The sequence below is a fragment of the Loxodonta africana genome, chromosome 6 (genome assembly GCF_030014295.1).
Source record: "Loxodonta africana isolate mLoxAfr1 chromosome 6, mLoxAfr1.hap2, whole genome shotgun sequence".
NCBI lineage: Eukaryota > Metazoa > Chordata > Mammalia > Proboscidea > Elephantidae > Loxodonta > Loxodonta africana.
In genome coordinates this window covers 11,953,503-11,972,367 of record NC_087347.1, presented here as the reverse complement: position 1 = coordinate 11,972,367, position 18,865 = coordinate 11,953,503, and the positions used below count along the sequence as shown (strand labels likewise).

At 44.1% G+C, this 18,865-nt stretch overlaps 1 protein-coding gene across 10 annotated transcripts in view; it reads left to right on the top strand.

The window, feature by feature from the left end:
* The window catches only part of SP100 (SP100 nuclear antigen), a 96,161-nt gene that overhangs the window by 61,724 nt on the left and 15,572 nt on the right, over window positions 1-18,865 (top strand). For 7 of the 10 annotated variants that reach the window (XM_023557777.2, XM_023557776.2, XM_023557770.2 and 4 more), the window contains 6 exons: window positions 174-248; window positions 9,865-9,912; window positions 11,336-11,440; window positions 13,482-13,624; window positions 15,999-16,037; window positions 16,960-17,001. In XM_023557777.2, the coding sequence (XP_023413545.1) occupies window positions 174-248; window positions 9,865-9,912; window positions 11,336-11,440; window positions 13,482-13,624; window positions 15,999-16,037; window positions 16,960-17,001 (452 nt within the window). The remainder of the gene's footprint in view (window positions 1-173; window positions 249-9,864; window positions 9,913-11,335; window positions 11,441-13,481; window positions 13,625-15,998; window positions 16,038-16,959; window positions 17,002-18,865) is intronic. The other 3 variants (XM_023557771.2, XM_023557775.2, XM_023557774.2) reach the window with 3 other exon arrangements.

The window sequence follows — 18,865 nt, the reverse complement described above, 5'->3', positions numbered from 1 at the left end:
AGATATCCAGTTATGCCAGCACCATTTGTTAAAAAGACTGTCTTTTCCCCATTTAACTGTTTTGGGGCCTTTGTCAAATATCAACTGTTCATATGTGGTTAAAAGAAATTTTTGAAAAGTAGTATTGTATGCAGTGCAACTTTTCAGCAGTGTCTATGTTTATGTTTTCTCAGGGAGTGTGAGAGGCAGACCCAGAAACCACTTAGCTCAGAGAAGCAGAGTCCTACTGAAAAAAGGCCAAGTAAGAGGTAAAGAAGAAAAGATGAACACTCTCTCAGTAACTAAATATCCAAATGCTCATGTTTTATTCTTTGCTTTTAGTAATAAACCTACTATTTCCCCAATTGCTTTATGTAGCTGTACTAACTGTTGAGAAAGGTATCAGATTTAGACAATTTCCAAAACGTGTCAGGGAGTGAAAGATGATCATACCACCAACAAGCAATTTGGTAATGGTGCTACAGCCAGATCCTGGTGTCCAGGGGCCAGGGCACGGCCGCCTCCACTGCAAACATGACTTTTCAGGCAGGAAACAGTCATAACTATAGTAAATCTCATAACACACAAGTTATCTCCCTGCCCTTGATCTGGCCCACCGCTCAGTGGTGATTATGTGGACTTGGACCCGTGGCTTCACCTCTTCTGCCTCAGTCTACTAGTCTGTGTTATTGTCAAGCTGATCCCAACTAATAGTGATCCCAAGTGACAGAGTAGAACTGCTCCATAGGATTTTCTAGGCTGTAATCTTTACGGAAGCAGGTTGCCAGGCCTTTCTTCCACTGAGCTGCTGAGTGGACAGTGCTTGAACAGGGAGCCCCGTGGAATGTGTTTAACGGACTCCCCAGCATCACTAGCTGGAAAAGCAAGAACTGCAGCTCATCATCCTGAGGTTCTTTTTAAAAGACTATTTACACCCATTTCTATGGAATCAGGTCCTCAGTCCCCCACGTAGAGATTCTGAGGTGCAAAGCCTCCTCCCTTGGCAATTTGTAGATTATTCTAGAATGCCCCTGAGTATCTCTTTCAAACAGGAGAAAGCTGCTGGGGAGGAAAACTGAAGCAAACAGTAAGAGAGCAGGAGAGCAGAGACCATCTCCTGGTGGACTGCCCCACTGTGATCCAGCTCTCCGCTCAGCCAGCCCTGGGCTCCGTTTTACAGACAAATGTGTCAAATAATAGAAAAACTTATAGTCTATGACTTTGTCTGGACACAAAACTGCAAATAAATGATTTTCTAGAAGTCTCCTCTTAGTACAGTGGAAGCAATATGTTTTGCCATCTCTCAGTAGTTAATGAGGGCCAACTTGCTGGGGAATGAAGACATAGGACAGTCCTGCCGGAAGATCCACACCTCTGCTGCAGTTAACCTTGCCACTCCTGGTAGTCCTCTTATACAGACGATCTCTTAAGAGCATCCAATCCAACTCCCATCCACTGGGTCTTCCCCAGTCCAAGGGAATCATGCTGCTTCATTGATTCCCTTGCCAGCTTCCAATTCAGCGCTTTTTGCCACCACAGGCCCTTCGAACCATGACTTTCACCTTCACACTTCTCAGGGGTGAATCTGATAGTCTCTCCTTCCCTGCTATTCCCAAGGATAGAGGTCCATCTTCTGGGTGGATCTCTTAAAGTCTTCCCACTTGGCTTCAGAGGAAGGATCTGACAATTCTCTCTAAAGAAATGTAGCCTCGCTCATAAAGCCCTGAGATAGGGCAGGGCTAAGCCTGGCACAACCAGACTCACTATCCCCTACCATGTTCCGCGCAGCAGGGCTAGCACCTTGCTTTAGGATATAGGAACACTGGACTCCTATTACATTGTTCTTGGATGTTGGGGGTTCTGCTGACCCTCTGAAGCAACAGAAAAGTCACTTTAATATCCTGATACTTTTTTTTTTTTTTTTGCCCAGAATTGTTAGTCCTAACTATTAACGAATGTATTTTACACAATTTTTAAGGGTTTTCTGACTACATTATTATGTATTAGGATTTAAGGTCAGGTTTTAGTGTTATCAGGTGGTCCTTAAGGCTGGTGGAAGTCCCTGGGTGGCACAAACTGTTTGCACTAAACTAGTAAACTAAAGGTTGGCAGTTCAAACTCACCCAGTGGCACCACAGAAGAAGGGCCTGGTGATCTGCTTCCTTAAAGATTACAGCCAAGAAAACTCTGCAGAGCAGTTCTACTCTGACACCCATGGGGACACCACGAGTCAATTTCGACTCAGTGGCAAGGGGTTTGATTTTTTTGGTTTTAAGCCTAGTGGACCCGGAAAGAGCTAACTCCCACTTTGTCCAGGCATTTTACTTCCTGAACTTAGGATAAGCCCAGAGGGGCTGGAGCAGGTAGCGCACAAAGAGCCACGGTAAAGGAAAGTTTAGCAGCACTGTATTATAGATGACCCAGTCTTCAGCCCAAATTTGCCCTTGCTGACAGCTGGGGTTGTATATAGCGAACTTCTGCTTTCTTTCCCTGAAGTCGATTGTCCTCAGTAGGCTTGATGAAAGGTGAGTCTAACCTACCCACTAGTCCCAGAAGGACTTAAGCAGAGAGAGACAGAGAGCAAGAGAATGTATGTTTGTCAATAAGGCTACTGCTGAGCCGACTCAAGTAGGGCCAGGGCTGGGGCTCTAGTTTGACCCCCTTATGGGAGGAGAGAGCAGACAGAGCAGTATGCCTGGGTGTCCTCTCATGGGATGAGGACTGTGACCCTGTCCAAAGGGAAGAGACAGAGTCAGAGCTAGCCAGTTTTCTGAGTGACAGCATCATGAGTGACAGGAGAGAACAGTCCCACAGAGGGCCACACATGTGTAGATGGCCTTTTACTCCTGGAAGCCACACTCACTACCCCACCTGGCCCAATCACATTCTTGGAAGCTGATCAGTCTTGAGCAACTTTTCTCTGAGAGACAAGCACGAGTGTCAGGAAAGCTTTATCTACTTCCTTAAGGTCGACATTTCTCTTATTTTACTTGTTTTTCTTAAGCCTGTAACATCAATAGTCAAGCCTACAACTCTTTTACGTAAGCTTAGTAATCTCTCCTTCCAATGTACCTCCATGTTGAGGGTCGTTAGGCATCATTAAGTCAGTTCCAACTCATAGCGACCCTATCTATGTACAATAGAATGAAACACTGCCCAATCCTACGCTATCTTCATGATCTCGTGATAGTTGTTATGCTTAACCCCATTGTTGCAGCCACTGCTTCAATCCGTCTCCCTGAGGGTCTTCTTTTTCACTGACATTCTACTTTACCAAGCATGATATCCTTCTCCAGGGACCAATCACTCCTGATAACATGTACAAAGTATGTGAGCTGAGTCTCACCATCCTGGCTTCTAAGGAGCATTCTGGCTGTACTTCTTCCAAGATGGATTTGTTCATTCTTTTGGCAGCTTACAGTATATTCAATATTCTTCAACAACACCATAATTCAAAAGCATCAATTCTTCTTTGGTCTTCCTCATTCATTGTCCAGCTTTCTCATGCATATGGGGCAATTGAAAAAACCATGACTTGGATCAGGTGCACCTTAGTCCTCAGAGTGACATCTTTGATTTTTAACACTTTAAAATGTTCTTTTGCAGTAGATTTGCCCAATGCCATATGCCATCTGATTGCTTGACTTCTGCTTCCGTGGGCTTTGAGTGTGGATCCAAGTAAAATGAAGTCCTTGACAACATCAGTCTTTTCTCCATTTATCATGATGTTGATTATGGTCCAATTGTGAGGATTTTTGTTTTCTTTATATTGAGGTTTAACCCATACTGAAGGCTGTAGTCTTAGACCTTCACCAGTAAGTGTTTCAAGTCCTCTTCACTTTCAGCAGAAAAGTGATGAACTTTCTCAAGGTAACACCTTGCAGGGCAGAACATGTTTAATCTTAGAATTCAATTCCACTTATCATCAATAAATGTCTTATAAGGCTATTTTTATATTGAAGAGGTTAAAAAAAAACTCAGCATAGTTGTTATGGTAAAGGCCCAGTCCTAGGTGGTACAAACAGTTAACGCACTCAACAGCTAACTGAAAGTTCGGAGGCTTGAATCCACTCAGAGGCACCTTGGAAGAAAGGCCCGGCAATCTACTTCTGAAAAGTCAGCCATTGAAAACCCTACTGCAGCACAGTTCTAGACTGACACACATGGAGTCAGCGTGAGTCAAAGTCAAGTAGGCAGCAACAGGACTGGATTAACGGATCTTTGGGTTTGACTGAAGGAAAGATCCCTTTCTAGTCTAATCTGGTCATAATCTGCTCAAAGGAAACATTATTCATGAACGCGCATCCGGAGGAAGTTTTCTCCTGGAATCTGCACTATCCAACTCAGCACCCCTGATGCCAACCAGGGACACAGAATGATGGGTGTAGAACATTCGAAATAAAGAACAAGTACTGTATGTCCCTGATTTCAAAAGTCAAGCATATTTGAGTGGTGACCAACCTCCACATGCACGTGGACAAGACTCTCTCATTTTGGACACGCATTAAAAAAAAAAAAAATTTTTTTTTTTTTTAATCAACACGTAAATTCTACTTTGATGTCCCTTAAGTCAATCTTCTTGTGCAGTCTCTAACTCTATAACTTTTAGACTTGGGCCTCAATTTCTATAAACTTCCCTTGGGCAGTTTTCACTCCATTAGTTTTGAAGTCTTTGGTCATTTCCTCCACCATTTCAGCACAAAAAAACTTTCATTCAAGTTTATGTTTGCGGCAGCTGTCTGACCCATAGAACCCACCCTCCAGTCTCCCTCGGGACATTACCTTGCTGCCATTTGTCTCTGTCTGGAAACCCTGGTGGAGCAGTGGTTAAGAGCTACAGCTGCTAACCAAAAAGTCAGCAGTTCAAATCCACCAGGAACACCTTGGAAACTCTATGTGTCGGTTCTACTCTGTCCTATAGGGTTGCTATGAGTTGGAATTAACTTGAAGGCAGTGGGTTGGGTTTAGTTTTTTTTTTTTTCAACCAAAGGAAATTTGCAATACCTTTATCAAATTTGTATTTTTTATCTCTGAGCATCAGTTTCCTTGTGTATAAAATGAGGATAATATAAGCATCTATTTGAAGGCTAAATTAATAAATGCAAAAGTCTAAGAATAGTTCCTAGCACACAGTAAGCCCTCAATAGATGTCCAATTTCATTCTTATTCTCACCCTATCGCATGGGGAATAGGTAAAACACTGCTTTAAATTCATTTGCAGTATTGTTGTTGTTAATAAAAAAAAAAAAAATTGTTGTTAGGTGCCATTAAGTTGGTTCCAACTCATAGCGACCCCACACAAAATAGAACGAAACACTGCCTGGTCCTGAGCTGTCCTAACAATTGTGTTGCTGTGGTTGAGACCATTATTGCAGCCACTGTGTCAATCCATCTCACTGAGGGTCTTCCGTTTTTTGCTGACCCTCTTCTTTATCAAGCATGACATTCTTCTTCATGAATTGTCCCTCCTTATAACATGTCCAAAGTACGTGAAACAAGGTCTTGCCATCTCCACTGTCTTGGTTATCTAGTGCTGCCATAACAGAAATACCACAAGTGGATGGCTTTAACAAAGAGAAATTTCCTCACAGTAAAGTAGGACAAAAGCCCAAATTCAAGGTTTCATCTCCAGGGGAAGGCTTTCTCTCTGTCGGCTCTGGAAGAAGGCCCTTGTCCTCAGTCTTCCCATGGTCAAAAAGCTTCTCAGGCGCAGGGACCCCAGGCCCAAAGGATGTGCTCTGCTCCTGGTGCTGCTTTCTTGGTGGCATAAGGTCCCCAACTCTCTGCTTGCTTCCCTTTCTTTTTATCTCTTGAGAGATAAAAGGTGGTGCAGGCCACACCCCAAGAAAACTCTCTTTTCTTTGGATCAGAGATGTGACCTCAGTAACCCAAAACCCCAGTGCCGTCGAGTCGATTCCAACTCACAGTGACCCTATAGGACAGAGTAGAACTGCCCCGTAGAGTTTCCAATAGTAAGAGTGGTGTTATAATCCCACCCTAATCCTCTTTAACATAAAATTACAATCACAAAATGGAGGACAAACACAGAGTACTGGGAATCATGGTCTAACCAAGTTGACACATATTTTTAGGCGAACACAATTCAATCCCTGACACTCGCTTCTTCCAAAACGGATTTGTTCGTTCCTCTGGCAGTAGTTGGTATAGTCAATACTCTTCACCAACACCATAATTCAAAGGCATCAATTCTTCAGTCTTCCTTATTCATTATGTCTTTAGTTTTCTAAAGGGGTGAGGCCAGTGGAGTATCTTAGGTGGCTGCCCACAGGCTTTGAAGACCACAGATGCTACTCACCAAAGTAGAATGTAGATAATTTTCTTTATTAACTATGTTACGCCAATTGAGCTAAGTGTTCCCCAAGACCGTGGTCCCCACAGCCCTGGGCCCAGCAATTCAGCCCCTCAAGGAGTTTGGATGTGTCTATGGAGCTTCCACGACCTTGCCTTGAACAAGTTGTACTGGCTTCCCCAGTATTGTGTACTCTCTTAGCCTTCACCACAGTTACCACTACCTGTTGTCTATTTTGTGAGGATGTTTGTTTTCCATATGTTATGTTGTAATCCATACTGAAAGCTATAGTCTCTGGCCTTCATCAGTAGGTGCTTTGAGTCCTCTTTGCTTTCAGCAAGCAAGGTGGTGTCATCTGCATATCGCAGGTTGTTAGCCTTCCTCCGATCCTGATGCTGTGTTCTTTTTCATATAGTCCAGCTTCTTGGATTATTTGCTCAGCGTACAGATCGAATAAGTAGTGTGAAAGGTCACAACACTGATACACACTTTTCTGATTTTGAGCCACTCAGTATCCCCTTGTTCTGTTCAAACGACTGTCTCTGGGTCTATGTATAGATTCCACGTGAGCACAATTCATTGTTAGAGAATTCACAATCTTTACAATGTTATCCATGGTTTGTTATGATCTACATAGTTGATTGTCTTCTCATAGTCAATAAAACACATGTAAACTTCTTTCTGGTGTTCTTTGCTTTCAGGCAAGACCCATCTGACATCAGCAATGATTTCCCTCTTCCACATGCAAGTCTGAATCTGGCTTGAATTTCTGGCAGTTCCCTGTCAATATACTGCTGCAACTGTTTTTGAAATATCTTCAGCAAAATTTTACTTGTGTGTGATATTAATGGCATTGTTTGATAATTTCTGCATTCTGTTGAATCACCTTTCTTTGGAATGGGCACATATATGGATCTCTTCCAGTCAGTCAGCCAGATACCTGTCTCCCAAATTTCTTGGCCTACATTAGTGAACACTTCTAGCATTTCATCTGTTTGTTGAAACATCTCAATTAGTATTCCATCAATTCCTGGAGCCTTTTTTTTTTTTTTTTTGGCTAGTGATTTCAGTGCATCTTGGGCTTTTTCCTTCAGTACCATTTGTTCTTGAACACACTACCTCCTGAAATGGTAAGACATCAACTAATTCTTCTTGATATGGTGACTCTGTGTATTCCTTCCATTTTCTTTTGATGATTCCTGCCTCGTTCAACATTTTGGCCATAGAGTCCTTCAAAATTGCAACTGGGGGCTTGAATTTTTTCTTCAGTTCTTTCAGCTTAAGAGATGCCAGGCATGTTCTTCCCTTTTGGTTTTCTAACTCCAGGTCTTTGCTCATGTCATTATAATACTTTACTTTGTCTTCTTGAGCTGCTCTTTGAAGTCTTCTGTTCAGCTCTTTTTCTTCATCATTTCTTCAATTCACTTTAGCTGCTCTACGTTCAAGAGCAAGTTTCAGAGTCTCTTCTGACATCCATTTTGGTCTTTTCTTTCTTTCCTGTCTTTTTAATGAACTTTTGCTTTCTTCATGTATGATGTCCTTTATGTCATTCCACAACTCATCTGGTCTTCAGTCATTAGTGTTCAATGCATTAAATCTGTCCTTGAAGTGGTCTCTAAATTCAGGTGAAATATACTGAAGGTCATACTTTGGTTCTCATGGACTATCCAGGCGTGACCAGTAACTTGAAATTTGCCTCCAAAATTGGAGAGTGCTGAGAGACCAAAGGAAGAGGTGGGCAACTCCAGTATGGCAGTGAAGGAGTTTAAATTAGGGAGATTTACACACCGAGCCAGTGGTCCTCAGTGGCAGGAGGACCAATGCAGATCTCTGCACCCAGCAGCAGAGTGCGGAGGTTTTGTGATGGTCAAGGACAAAGGTGGCTCCAAGCCACAGCATTACATAAGACTGCCTCAGCAAGGTCACGTAACAGGGGCTTGAAAAACACAGTGAACTATCAAAAACAGCAGTGAAATAGAATGCATGAGGGCAGCCGTGTTTGGCCTCACAAAGCTTATTTTCCCCCCTTCATGGACTTATTTTAATTTTCTTCAGCTTCAACTTGAACTTGCATGTGAGCACTAGATGGTCTGTTCTGCAGTGGGCCCCTAGCCTTGTTCTGATTGATGATATTGAACTTCTTCATCATCTCTTTTCATACATATAGTCAATTTGATTCCTGTGTATTCCATCCGGTGAGGTCCACCTGTATAGTCACTGTTCATATTGTTGAAAAAAGGTATTTGCAACGAATAAGTCATTGGTCTTGCAAAATTCTACCATGCTATCTCTGGCATTGTTTCTATCACCAAGGCCATGTTTTCTAACTACATACGCTTCTTCTTTGTTTTCAGCTTTTGTATTCCAATCACCAGTAATTGTCAATGCATCTTGATTGCATCCTTAATCAATTTCATACTGCAGAAGTTGGTAAAAATCTTCCATTTCCTTATCTTTGGTATTGGTAAAAATTTGAATAATAGTTGTATTAACTGGTCTTCCTTGTAAACATATGGATATTATTCTATCACTGACAACGTGGTACTTCAGGATAGATCTTAAAATGTTCTTTTTGATGATGAATGTGTCGCCATTCCTCTTCAATTTGTCACTCCCAGGAGAGTAGACCATATGATTTTCTGATTCAAAATGATAATACCAGTCCATTTCAGTTCACTAATGACTAAGATATCCATCTTTATGTGTTCTATTTCATTTTTAATGACTTTCAATTTTCCTAGATTCATGCTTCATACATTCCACACTCCTATTATTAATGGACGTTTTCAGTTGCTTCTTCTCATTGTGCGTCGTGCCACATCAGCAAATGAAGGTCCCAAAAGCTTTACTCAATCCACGTCAATAAGGTTCACTCTACTTTGATCAGGCAGCTCTTCCCCAGTCGTATTTTGAGTGCCTTCCAACCTGAGGGACTCATCTTCTGACACTATATCAGACAATGTTCTGCAGCTATTCATAAGGTTTTCATTGGCCAATTATTTTAGAAGTAGATCGCCAGGTCCTTCTTCCTAGTTTGTCTTAGTCTGGAAGCTCGCTGAAACCTGTGCACCATGGGTGACCCCACTGGTGTTTGAAATACCAGTGGCATAGCTTCCAGCATCACAGTAACACATAAGCCACCACAGTACAACAAACTAACAGACAAGTAGTGGGTTGGTGGAAAAAATATAGAATAAATCTCAGTTAGGTATCAGCTTTGTAACTAAGTCTAGGCCAGGAGTCTGCAAACTATGGCCTAATCCAATTTTGAAATAAAGTTTTATTGGAACAAAGCCACATCCATTCATTTAGAGATTGTCTGTGGCTATTTTCAGACTACTGCAGCAGAGCTGAATAGTTGAAACAGAGGCCGTGGCCCACAAAACCTAAAATATTTGCAGAAAAGGACCAGATAGTAAATATCTAAACATCAGATTTTTTCCTTAAGTATTAGACCAGGTCCTGAAGAATTACATTTAAATGGTGTTTTTTGTAAAATATTATTATTTGTAATGCAATGTTACAGACAAGAGAACTTTGTGTTTTGTTTTGTTTTGTTTTTTCTACTTTCTCAGGGATAAAGGGAATCAACAATGCACCTTTGAAAATAAGAAGAAAAAGAGGTAAAAAGAAGTAATTAATATATTTAGCAGTTAAACATCTAAATTCCTATCCTATATGCTCGGTTATGAGTGATAAATCAATTTCCTTCACTGTGGTCGAGGGTCAGTACACACGTTAGCATACTCATCAGCATCAGGGAATCCTGACAACATGGCAGAATGGTGGTAACACACATCCTGCAGATTTGCCAGTTGATCTCTTAGAAGACTCCAAGCCTCTTTGGGCATGTACAGAGCTCCCTTTACTGAACTGATAGGTTTTGAGGAGGGAAATAAAAAGAAAAACATACAAAGTAGATCCCTAACATGACATTTAGCTGACCCTTCTCTTGCACATGTGGCTTGGCTGCTAACCAAAATGTAGGCAGTTCGAATCCACCAGCCGCCCCTTGGAAACTCTATAGGGCAGTTCTACTCTGTTCTGTAGGGTCAGTATGAGTTGGAATTGACTTGACAGCAATGGGTTTGGCTTTTTTTTTTTTTTTTTTGGTTTCTCTTGCACACGTAGAGAGCCACAGTTTGGCCCAATGGGGAGTCCTGGTTGATAATACAAGACCTGTGTTTGTCCTGTCATTTGACCTTTTTGCCTCAATCTCTTCATCTGTAAAGGGGGAGAGTGAATTAGACTGACTGCCCTGCTAGGCCCATGTAGCTCTAATATTCTATGGATCTCTGAACTGGGCTCTGGAAGGATCATGAACCACCCATCCTCCCCATCCAAGAGAGGATGGGGCAAGTGGATTTAGCATGGCATGTGGAGGCAGTGGACCCCTCAACATTGGCTCCTGCTGCTGACGTTCACCTTAAGACAGTCCATGCCTGCTTTGGTGGAATAGACCCCCAGTGCCTGTATTCAAAGGGCGTGCAGAAGCCCTCCCCATAAGCAATTTGCAGTTTCTTCTAGAGCCCCCCTGAGCTTCTCTCTCAGTCACAGAGAAAGTCTACATGAAGGAGAAGGGAAGAAAGCAGAAAGCAGAGAGGAAAGACAGACACTGCCCCCGTTAAGTGTCCCACTGCCGCTGTGCTCTCTGCTTCCCCAGTAAGTGCATCAAATGATAACCAAGCTGAAGTTCGAGATTTTGTTCTCCAACCACACAACTGCAAACAATGGTACGGCTAGAACTCTCCCTTCCAAACGTCAGGGAGCTCATCATTATCTAATAGATGGTGGCGGCCAACTTGCTTGGGAATCCAGATCCTTCTATGAGAGGCTTTTGTACATGATTTCAGAGGATAGGAATGGGGAAAGACATTACCTCTATGTGTCCCATCTGCCATAAAAGAAAGATCTTGAAGTGTAATGAACTCATGGGCTAAATCATCCCAATACATTCTAAATCATAAAAGAAGGCTCGCAAAAGGTCTGAGGAGGAACAGTGCATGGTTATTGAGGACAACAGTATGAAAACATGTTCCCTTTCAGGCCCAAATATTCCCAGAGACAAAAATGTGGATTTTCGATCTTCTGAACTTCCTGTGACCTGTGGTAAGGTGAAGGGGATTCTGTATACGGAGAAGCTGAAACAAGGTGGGTTTCTTTGTCTTCTACTCTTTTAAACTGGAAAATATACATGTCAGTCACGTGTTTTGGGGGAGCAGTACCTGTGTCAGGGGTTCCCATGACGCTCTCAGGTTCAGTGATTCTCCAGGAGGGCTCACAGGGCTCAGCATCTATTATACTCATGGCTATGCTTTATTAAAGCCAAAGGATACAAAGCAGGATTAGCGAAGGGAAAACGAACAGGTGGTGAAGTTCAGAGAAACTAGGTGCAAACTTCCAAGAGTCCTCCCCCAGAGGAGTCACGCAGGACACGCTAAATTCCTCCAGCAATGAACTGTGACAACACATGTGAAATGCTATCCACCAGGAAAGCTGGCCTCAGCCTAGGAGTCCAGGGTTTTCTTCAGGGGTGAGTCGCATAGGCACCAGGCACCCTCTCTCTACCTGTTGTTGTTAGCTGTTATCGAGTCAATTCCAACTCGTGGCAACCCTCTACCTAGCCCCTCCTAAAATTTTAGACTCCCAGAAGGAAAGCAGGTGTTCAGCATAAACCATATTATTTGTACAAACAGCCTGGGCACAGTAAGCATTCCTTTCAATTCTGAGAACAGTGGGATCTTCCTGAAATCCAAGTTCTCAGATGCCAGCTAAGTGACCACCTTGCAGCAGACCTTTGGAATGACAGCAGTCTCAGACCTGCTCTGTTAGCGCTTTTCTGCACAGCACCCCAGGCAGGCTGGAGGAAAGATATCAGTCCTTCCACACCTTCAAAATTCATGAAACATTAGCCTAGTGGGTCATCTCCTCTTCCTCCCATGGAAATGGTCCACAGGGACACCGGGGGGACTTGTTACCAAGTGTAATCTGAGGTGCCCATCCAGCACACAGTGGAGGGGCAGGCACTTCGATATCTTGTTGGAAAAATGTACGCATTCAAGAAATTCAACAACATCCTTCACAGCCCCATGCCCCGTAGCATCTATATGGCCTCGTGCTAAGTAAAAAGAGCATAGAATTTAGAATTGGAAGACCTGGATTCCAGTTTCACCTAAACTAGGAGTGTGTGTTTGGTCTGGGACAAGGTTCTCAGCCCTTCGGATCCTGAACTTACTCCTCTACAAAATGGAAATAACAATCTAACTTTCCTCACCGCATCGTTATGAGAAAACAGGAGACAGACGTAAAATACTTTGTAAATTACCACCGATAAAGCGCACTGGAAATGCTTCTGTGTCAGGATTGAGCTCCCCTCCCAAAACATACTTCTGTGGCACCTACATGTATAAACATTTGCCCTGTGACCATATTGTATATACATAATTTAATTTTTTCCACTAGATCACATTTCCGTGATTACATTTAACATAAAATGTCCACGAGTTCAAAATATGAGAGAGACTTGGTTACCACTAGCTAGATGGAAAATGTGGTACAGAGGATGGAGGCGTGGGTTGGGGACACCCACCTGGGAACAGACGAGCCCCGTGGAGGGCTGTGTGTCTTACCGCTCCCTGAAACTCAGCCTGGCTGGATTCGGGCCTTAGAAAAGGAAGAGGAAAGAATCCTGCTCATGGTTTACCAAACCTGCCCTTAGCGTTGACTCTGACTCATGGCAACCCCACATGCGTCAGAGTAGAACTGTGCTCCATAGGATTTTCAATGGCTGAGTTTTCAGAAGTAGATGGCCAGGACTTTCTTCGGAGGCACCTCTCGGTGGACTTGAACCTCCAACCTTTTGGTTAGCAGCGAAACACGTTAAGCATTTGCACCACCTAAGACTCCTGCTAGTTGTTTAGAAGCATTCATATTTTTTGTCCCTTAAAAATTATAAGGTACTTTGAAAATGTAAATTTTGGTGGTAATTATTCTCCTCATTGCATGAAGGTCGAAGACGTGTGCAGGAGCAGTGGGGCTAAGTGTGGGGGATCCACAAGTCTGGGAGGGAAATCCAGACTCCCCTGCCACTGACCCTGAGCCTAAACTGGGTGGCTCTGGATCCAGTGTGGGGGAAGGCAGCCTGGGCCCCTCGCTGAGGCTGGAGGGGTCTCAGTTCGTCTTGGCCTTACAGGCTCCTCGAGTCTGTGTATACAGACTGAAGACGGAAGATGGCTTACCCTCAGGCAGTTCGAAATCGAAGGCAACCATGAGAAGTCAAAGAACTGGAAGACGAGTGTGCGCTGTGGTGGAGAGACTCTGCTGTCGCTGATAAAGGTATTCGTGCAGCAAGAAGCATAAAGGAGGGGCTTAGCTGTCATGACTTACATCAAGCTTTAGCAGAACTTCTCAGAGTGCAGGAAATGGTCCTGACCTCCTTTCTCAGGTCACAACCCAACTGCCGTTGAGTCCACTTTGATTCACAGTGACCCCATGTGTGGCAGAGCGCAACGGTGCTCCATAGGATTTTCAATACCTGGTTTTTCAGAAATAGGCAACCAGGCCTTTTTTCCGAGGTACCTCTGGGTGAACTCGAACCTCCAACCTTTGGGTCTGCTGTTGAGCGTGTTAACCATTTGCATCACCCAGGAACTCCTCAGGCCGCAATTCCTATGTTATTGCTAGCATCCCACCCAGCATTGTCACAGCTGGCTTACTTTATGGCTTCATCCTCTATCTACATGCAGGGAACTCTCATCCTTTTGAAAGTAGGACAATCAATTGTGGCCTTGACTCTGGCACTAGTAAACTACAGAATTCGGTCACAGAGAATTTAAATTGGGGAGGGGGGTCTCAAACATTTGGGGCCAATTTTAGAAGGTAGAATTATAAATCTGAAAATAATACATGGTACAGGTGTTTTCTGGATTACAGGATATGTCAACATTATTTCTTTCAGTATCCCCAGTTGCCATGGAGTTGATTCCAACTCATGGCAACCCCGTGTGCGTCAGAGTAGGACTGTGCTCCACAGGGTTTTCAGTGGCTGATTTTACAGAAGTAGATTGCCAGGCTTTTCTTCCAAGGCACGTCTGGGTGGAGTTAAACCTCCAACCTTTCAGTCAGCAGCCAAGCGCATAATTATTTTCGCCACCCAGCGACTCCTTCTCTTGATAAGCTGTCTCAAATTCCTTCTTGAAACAGAATATAAATCAATTGCATTTTAAAATACCTGCCTTTTTGATTGCCATATCAAGCCCCAGATGTGGGCAGAACAAGGATCCTGGTCTCTGTGGGAGATGATTCTGTATCTTCCAATTCCCAATCCAGAGCTCTCTTTCAATCACATTCCCCAAGGGCCCTTCCTTGCGGCACTCTGTCAATAAAGGATGAGCTCTTTGCTCAGCAAGTATTTATTGAGCTACATCTAAAGCCATAAGGCTGTACAAGGTGTGAGCCCCAGTCCCTGAGCACCGCCTGTCCCAGGAGAGAGCCTGCAGGATCGTTACCACAGGACAGCCCACGTATCAGTGCTGGAAGGGGCACCGTCAGGAAAGACGCAGTGGCTCAGGGAGGGAAAGGTTCTGTCTGACTTTGAGGTTAAGGACAGCTTCACGAAAGTTTTAAGACTCACTGAGCTGAGTCTTAAAAGAAGAATGGCTCTGACCGGCAAAAATGTAGGAACAGGGTATTCTACGTAAAAAGGATGGCATGAAAATCCACCCCGTAGTTTGTCAAGAAGTTGTGAGTAATAAGGCTTGAGACGCAGGCTGTGCTGTTGCAGAGGTCTTGAGGCCAGATAAGGTGTCTGAACTCTGCCTTTAATCACGAGCACCACTGAAGGTTTGAGTTAGAGAACAACATAGTTGCAATAATGCTTTATACATGCTTTAGAAGGATTAATCTGGTCAGACAATGCAAGGTTGGAGGGTGAGTGCTTGAAGCCATGCAACCGTAAATGGCTTCCCCATGTTTCGGCCTGATCCACGCATACTCAAGCTACCAAGCTTAGCTCAAGCATCACCCTCAATCTGCAGTCCTTGGAAACTCACCCCTCTCTGGCTCCCAAAGCACTCTATGACAGCACAGTTCACAGTCTGTCGTCCCGATTCATCACATGCCTATTTTCCTCGTTGTCTCCCCAGGAACCTGGACACCTTTCTGTGCCCAGCCACGCATGGTGTCTGACACCTGTCAGTTACCCACTGGGTGTGTGCCAATGGAATAGCCATGGTATATGAGGCCATAGCTGATGGAATAGCCCTGGTATATAAGGCTGTAACCAAAGGAAAAGCCCTGACATATAAGGCCGTAGCCAATGGAATAGCCCTGGCATATAAGGCTGTAGTTCATGGAATAGCCCTGATATATAAGGTGGTAGCCAATGGAATAGCCCTGGCATATGAGGCTCTAAGGACACAGCTAGAGCAGTACTTGGGGAATAGAAAGGAAGTGGTGGGTGTAGAAAAGTTTGTGAAGGAAAACCTGGCAAGACTTTATAAGGAAAGCAAAGGAGTTCTGAAAGCCGATCATGGATAACAGAGGTAGCAGGATGCCACAGATCTGGGGAGGAAGGTTATATTCCATGAAGACACCTTAAATTTGAGTTGACAGAGGGACATCCTGGTAGAAATATCTGGAAGGCAGCTGGAAATACCGAACTCAATAGAAACAAGAATGCTTCATAGCATTAATCTCTTTTATCTTTCAGGGGGGATTTCTACAAGACCCACCGAGAACAAGAAAAAGGGTGATTATCACATGATCGTCTACCAGTGTCTCATTGATCATATTCTTGATTTCCCGTAACTGTAGCCTTATTATAAATTAACTTATTGGGATAAGTCTCCATTTTAGAACATGGTGTTTTTACAGTTCCTCCTCTGGAACATTACACAGTGTACAAGGCCGGGGCTTCCTTGAGCGCTAAAGCATTTGAGATAGAGGTGGGAACAATCCTTAAAAACAGATAATGAGACAGAATTGACCTTATAAAAAGATCTGGGTGGCATACTGCCTTACAGTAAAACATTAAAAATGGTTCTAGAGCTGGAAAAGCGTGCATGATTTTGAAATGTACAATGCCTGTAAGGACTATTGCCATAGCAACTGCAACTTGAACATTGATTTTCTTTTTCCATTGACTTTTCTGTATTCTAGCTTTAATAAAATAAGAATGGAGCAAAAGTTTTCCAAGAAATATTCCACGGTCATTTGGGGGGTGCATATATAACCATCTGTCATTTGGTAAAGCAAGCAACAAAAAACACATTCTCTGTCTTTCTTTTATATCTTTCCTCTCCTTCCCAGTACACACACACACAGACACATACACACACTGACACACACGTGTTCTTCAAGGGGAATTTCTTTTTCTTTATGGAGATGACATCTTTGGGAACAGCGTGATGGGAAAGGTGAACCAACCCTAAGAGAGAGGCTGCTGACCTGGAAACACTTTTCCCTTGAGGAAAGTCCTTTTGGCCCCACCAAACTGACACTGACACATAATTTAGTGCTTTTTATTCTCCAAATAGATGTACAGGCCATAAAAGCAGATATGAAACAAAAAGAGCAGTGGCATGAATCCCTTGAATGAAGAAACGTACTCAAATATGTAGTTAATGTAAAAATCACATTCAATATTGTCAGTCTTTCTCTCTTTTCAACAGAGAAGACTGGAGTTTTCCAACAATGACTTAAGTGACCATTATGTAAGTATTAACTCCAACCTTAACCCAGAATAACACAGGAGTTCCCCTGGGGACATTATCTGTGACATTACTGCTTTTCCCTGAAGCATGCTTACTCTTCATCAGAGTATGTTGCTATGTGTGGTGGGCAAAGAATATCACCTATATTGCCACACCAGACAGATGGTTCTGGATTGGGTGTCTCTTCCATTTGTTTCAATGGAAATCTTCCCATTTCCTCATTTCCTGTCCAGGGTGGGTATGGGAGTCAGAGTTCTAGACCATTGGGGTCTCTAGAGATGGAGCTTGAAGTAGCAACGGGCAGGCCTGGCCAGCTGACCCGGGGAGAGGAGAAAATTTGAGAGGATAACAGCGTTCTAAAGAAGGCAGGTTGGGAAGGAGAGGAAAGCCCTAAACATCCACTCCAAGGTGGGCCAGAGCTCAAGATGGCCATCAGCATCAGCCAGATCAGGTTAGTAAGTTCAAAGATGGGGGGAGGTCCCATAAGGAGGCCACGGAAAGGAACATGCAGGGGAAGTGGGTCCTTATGGAGTTCTTGTAGCCAATCTCAAGGGAGCCATCAGGGTGCTGACCTGGTTAGCACTGAAACCATCAACACTTGGCAAATCATGGGCATCTTTACTCAGCCTGCTTGACTGGTGCCCAGTGATGTGCAAATCATTGTGACCCCACGTGCCCCATCCATTCCACTGTGACCCCATATGCCCCATCCACTGTGACCCCACATGCCCCATCCATTGTGATCCCACATGCAGCATCCATTCTGATCACATGCACCATCTATCCTGACCCCACAAGCCCTATCCCCTGTGACCCCACATGCCCCACTGTGACCCCACATATCCCATACACTGTGACCCCATATGCCCTATCCACTGTGACCCCACTTGCCCCATCCACTTTGACCCCACATGCCCCATCCACTGTCATCCCACTTGCTCCATCCACTGTGACCCCTCCTGCCCCGTCCACTGTGACCTCACATGCCCCATCCATTCTGACCCCACAGGCCCCATCTACTGTGACCCCACACTATGACCCACATACCCCAACCACTATGACCACACATACCCTACCCACTGTGACCCCATATGCCCTGTCCATTCTGACCCCACACGCCCATCCATTCTCTGCTTGCCTGCTTTAAGGTCTGCCAAAATCATGGACAACTCCTCTAAATTTTACTTTGATTCTTTCACTCAATGAGGTGGACATTTTACACAGAGTCACCTTTGTGCACAACTCCAGGGGGTACCTCTCATGACAGTATGATGTCCCACTGCACTGATATAAGACATGGGCAGAGAGAGGGGGGATCAACGTTCCTTTGGGTTTTCTAGCAAATGCTCTGCCCAGGTCAGATCTAGATATCATCCAGGTGGGATCCTTCAGTAGTCTAACACCTCCCATCTCTGGGGTCAGTGTAAAACGTTCGATGACCGAGGTAGACGTAGAGGGTCATTTGTCATAGCCACAGCCAAGCCCTCTGTGAAGATGAAAAGCCCACTGCTCCAGCCAGGCTATCTTGGCCCTTTCTGTGACCTTTATGTGGCAAAGCTTGTAGGCTAATGACGAAATCTACTCACAGCTCGCCAACCCTTGCTGAGGGAAAATCTCATTCAGACCTGGGGCTCCCAGACATAGCTACACGTGAGCATCACCTGGGGGTCCCAGGACCAGAGGTTCTGATTTCATTGGTCTCAGTATCAATATTTCCAGAGTTCCGCTGGTGAAGCAGCAATATTGCGAGCCCTGGTGCTACAGTGGTTAAGAGCTCACCTGCTGACCAAAAGCCTGGCACTTCAAATCCACCAGCCACTCCTTAGAAACCCTATGGGGCAGTCCTACTCTGTCCTATAGGGTC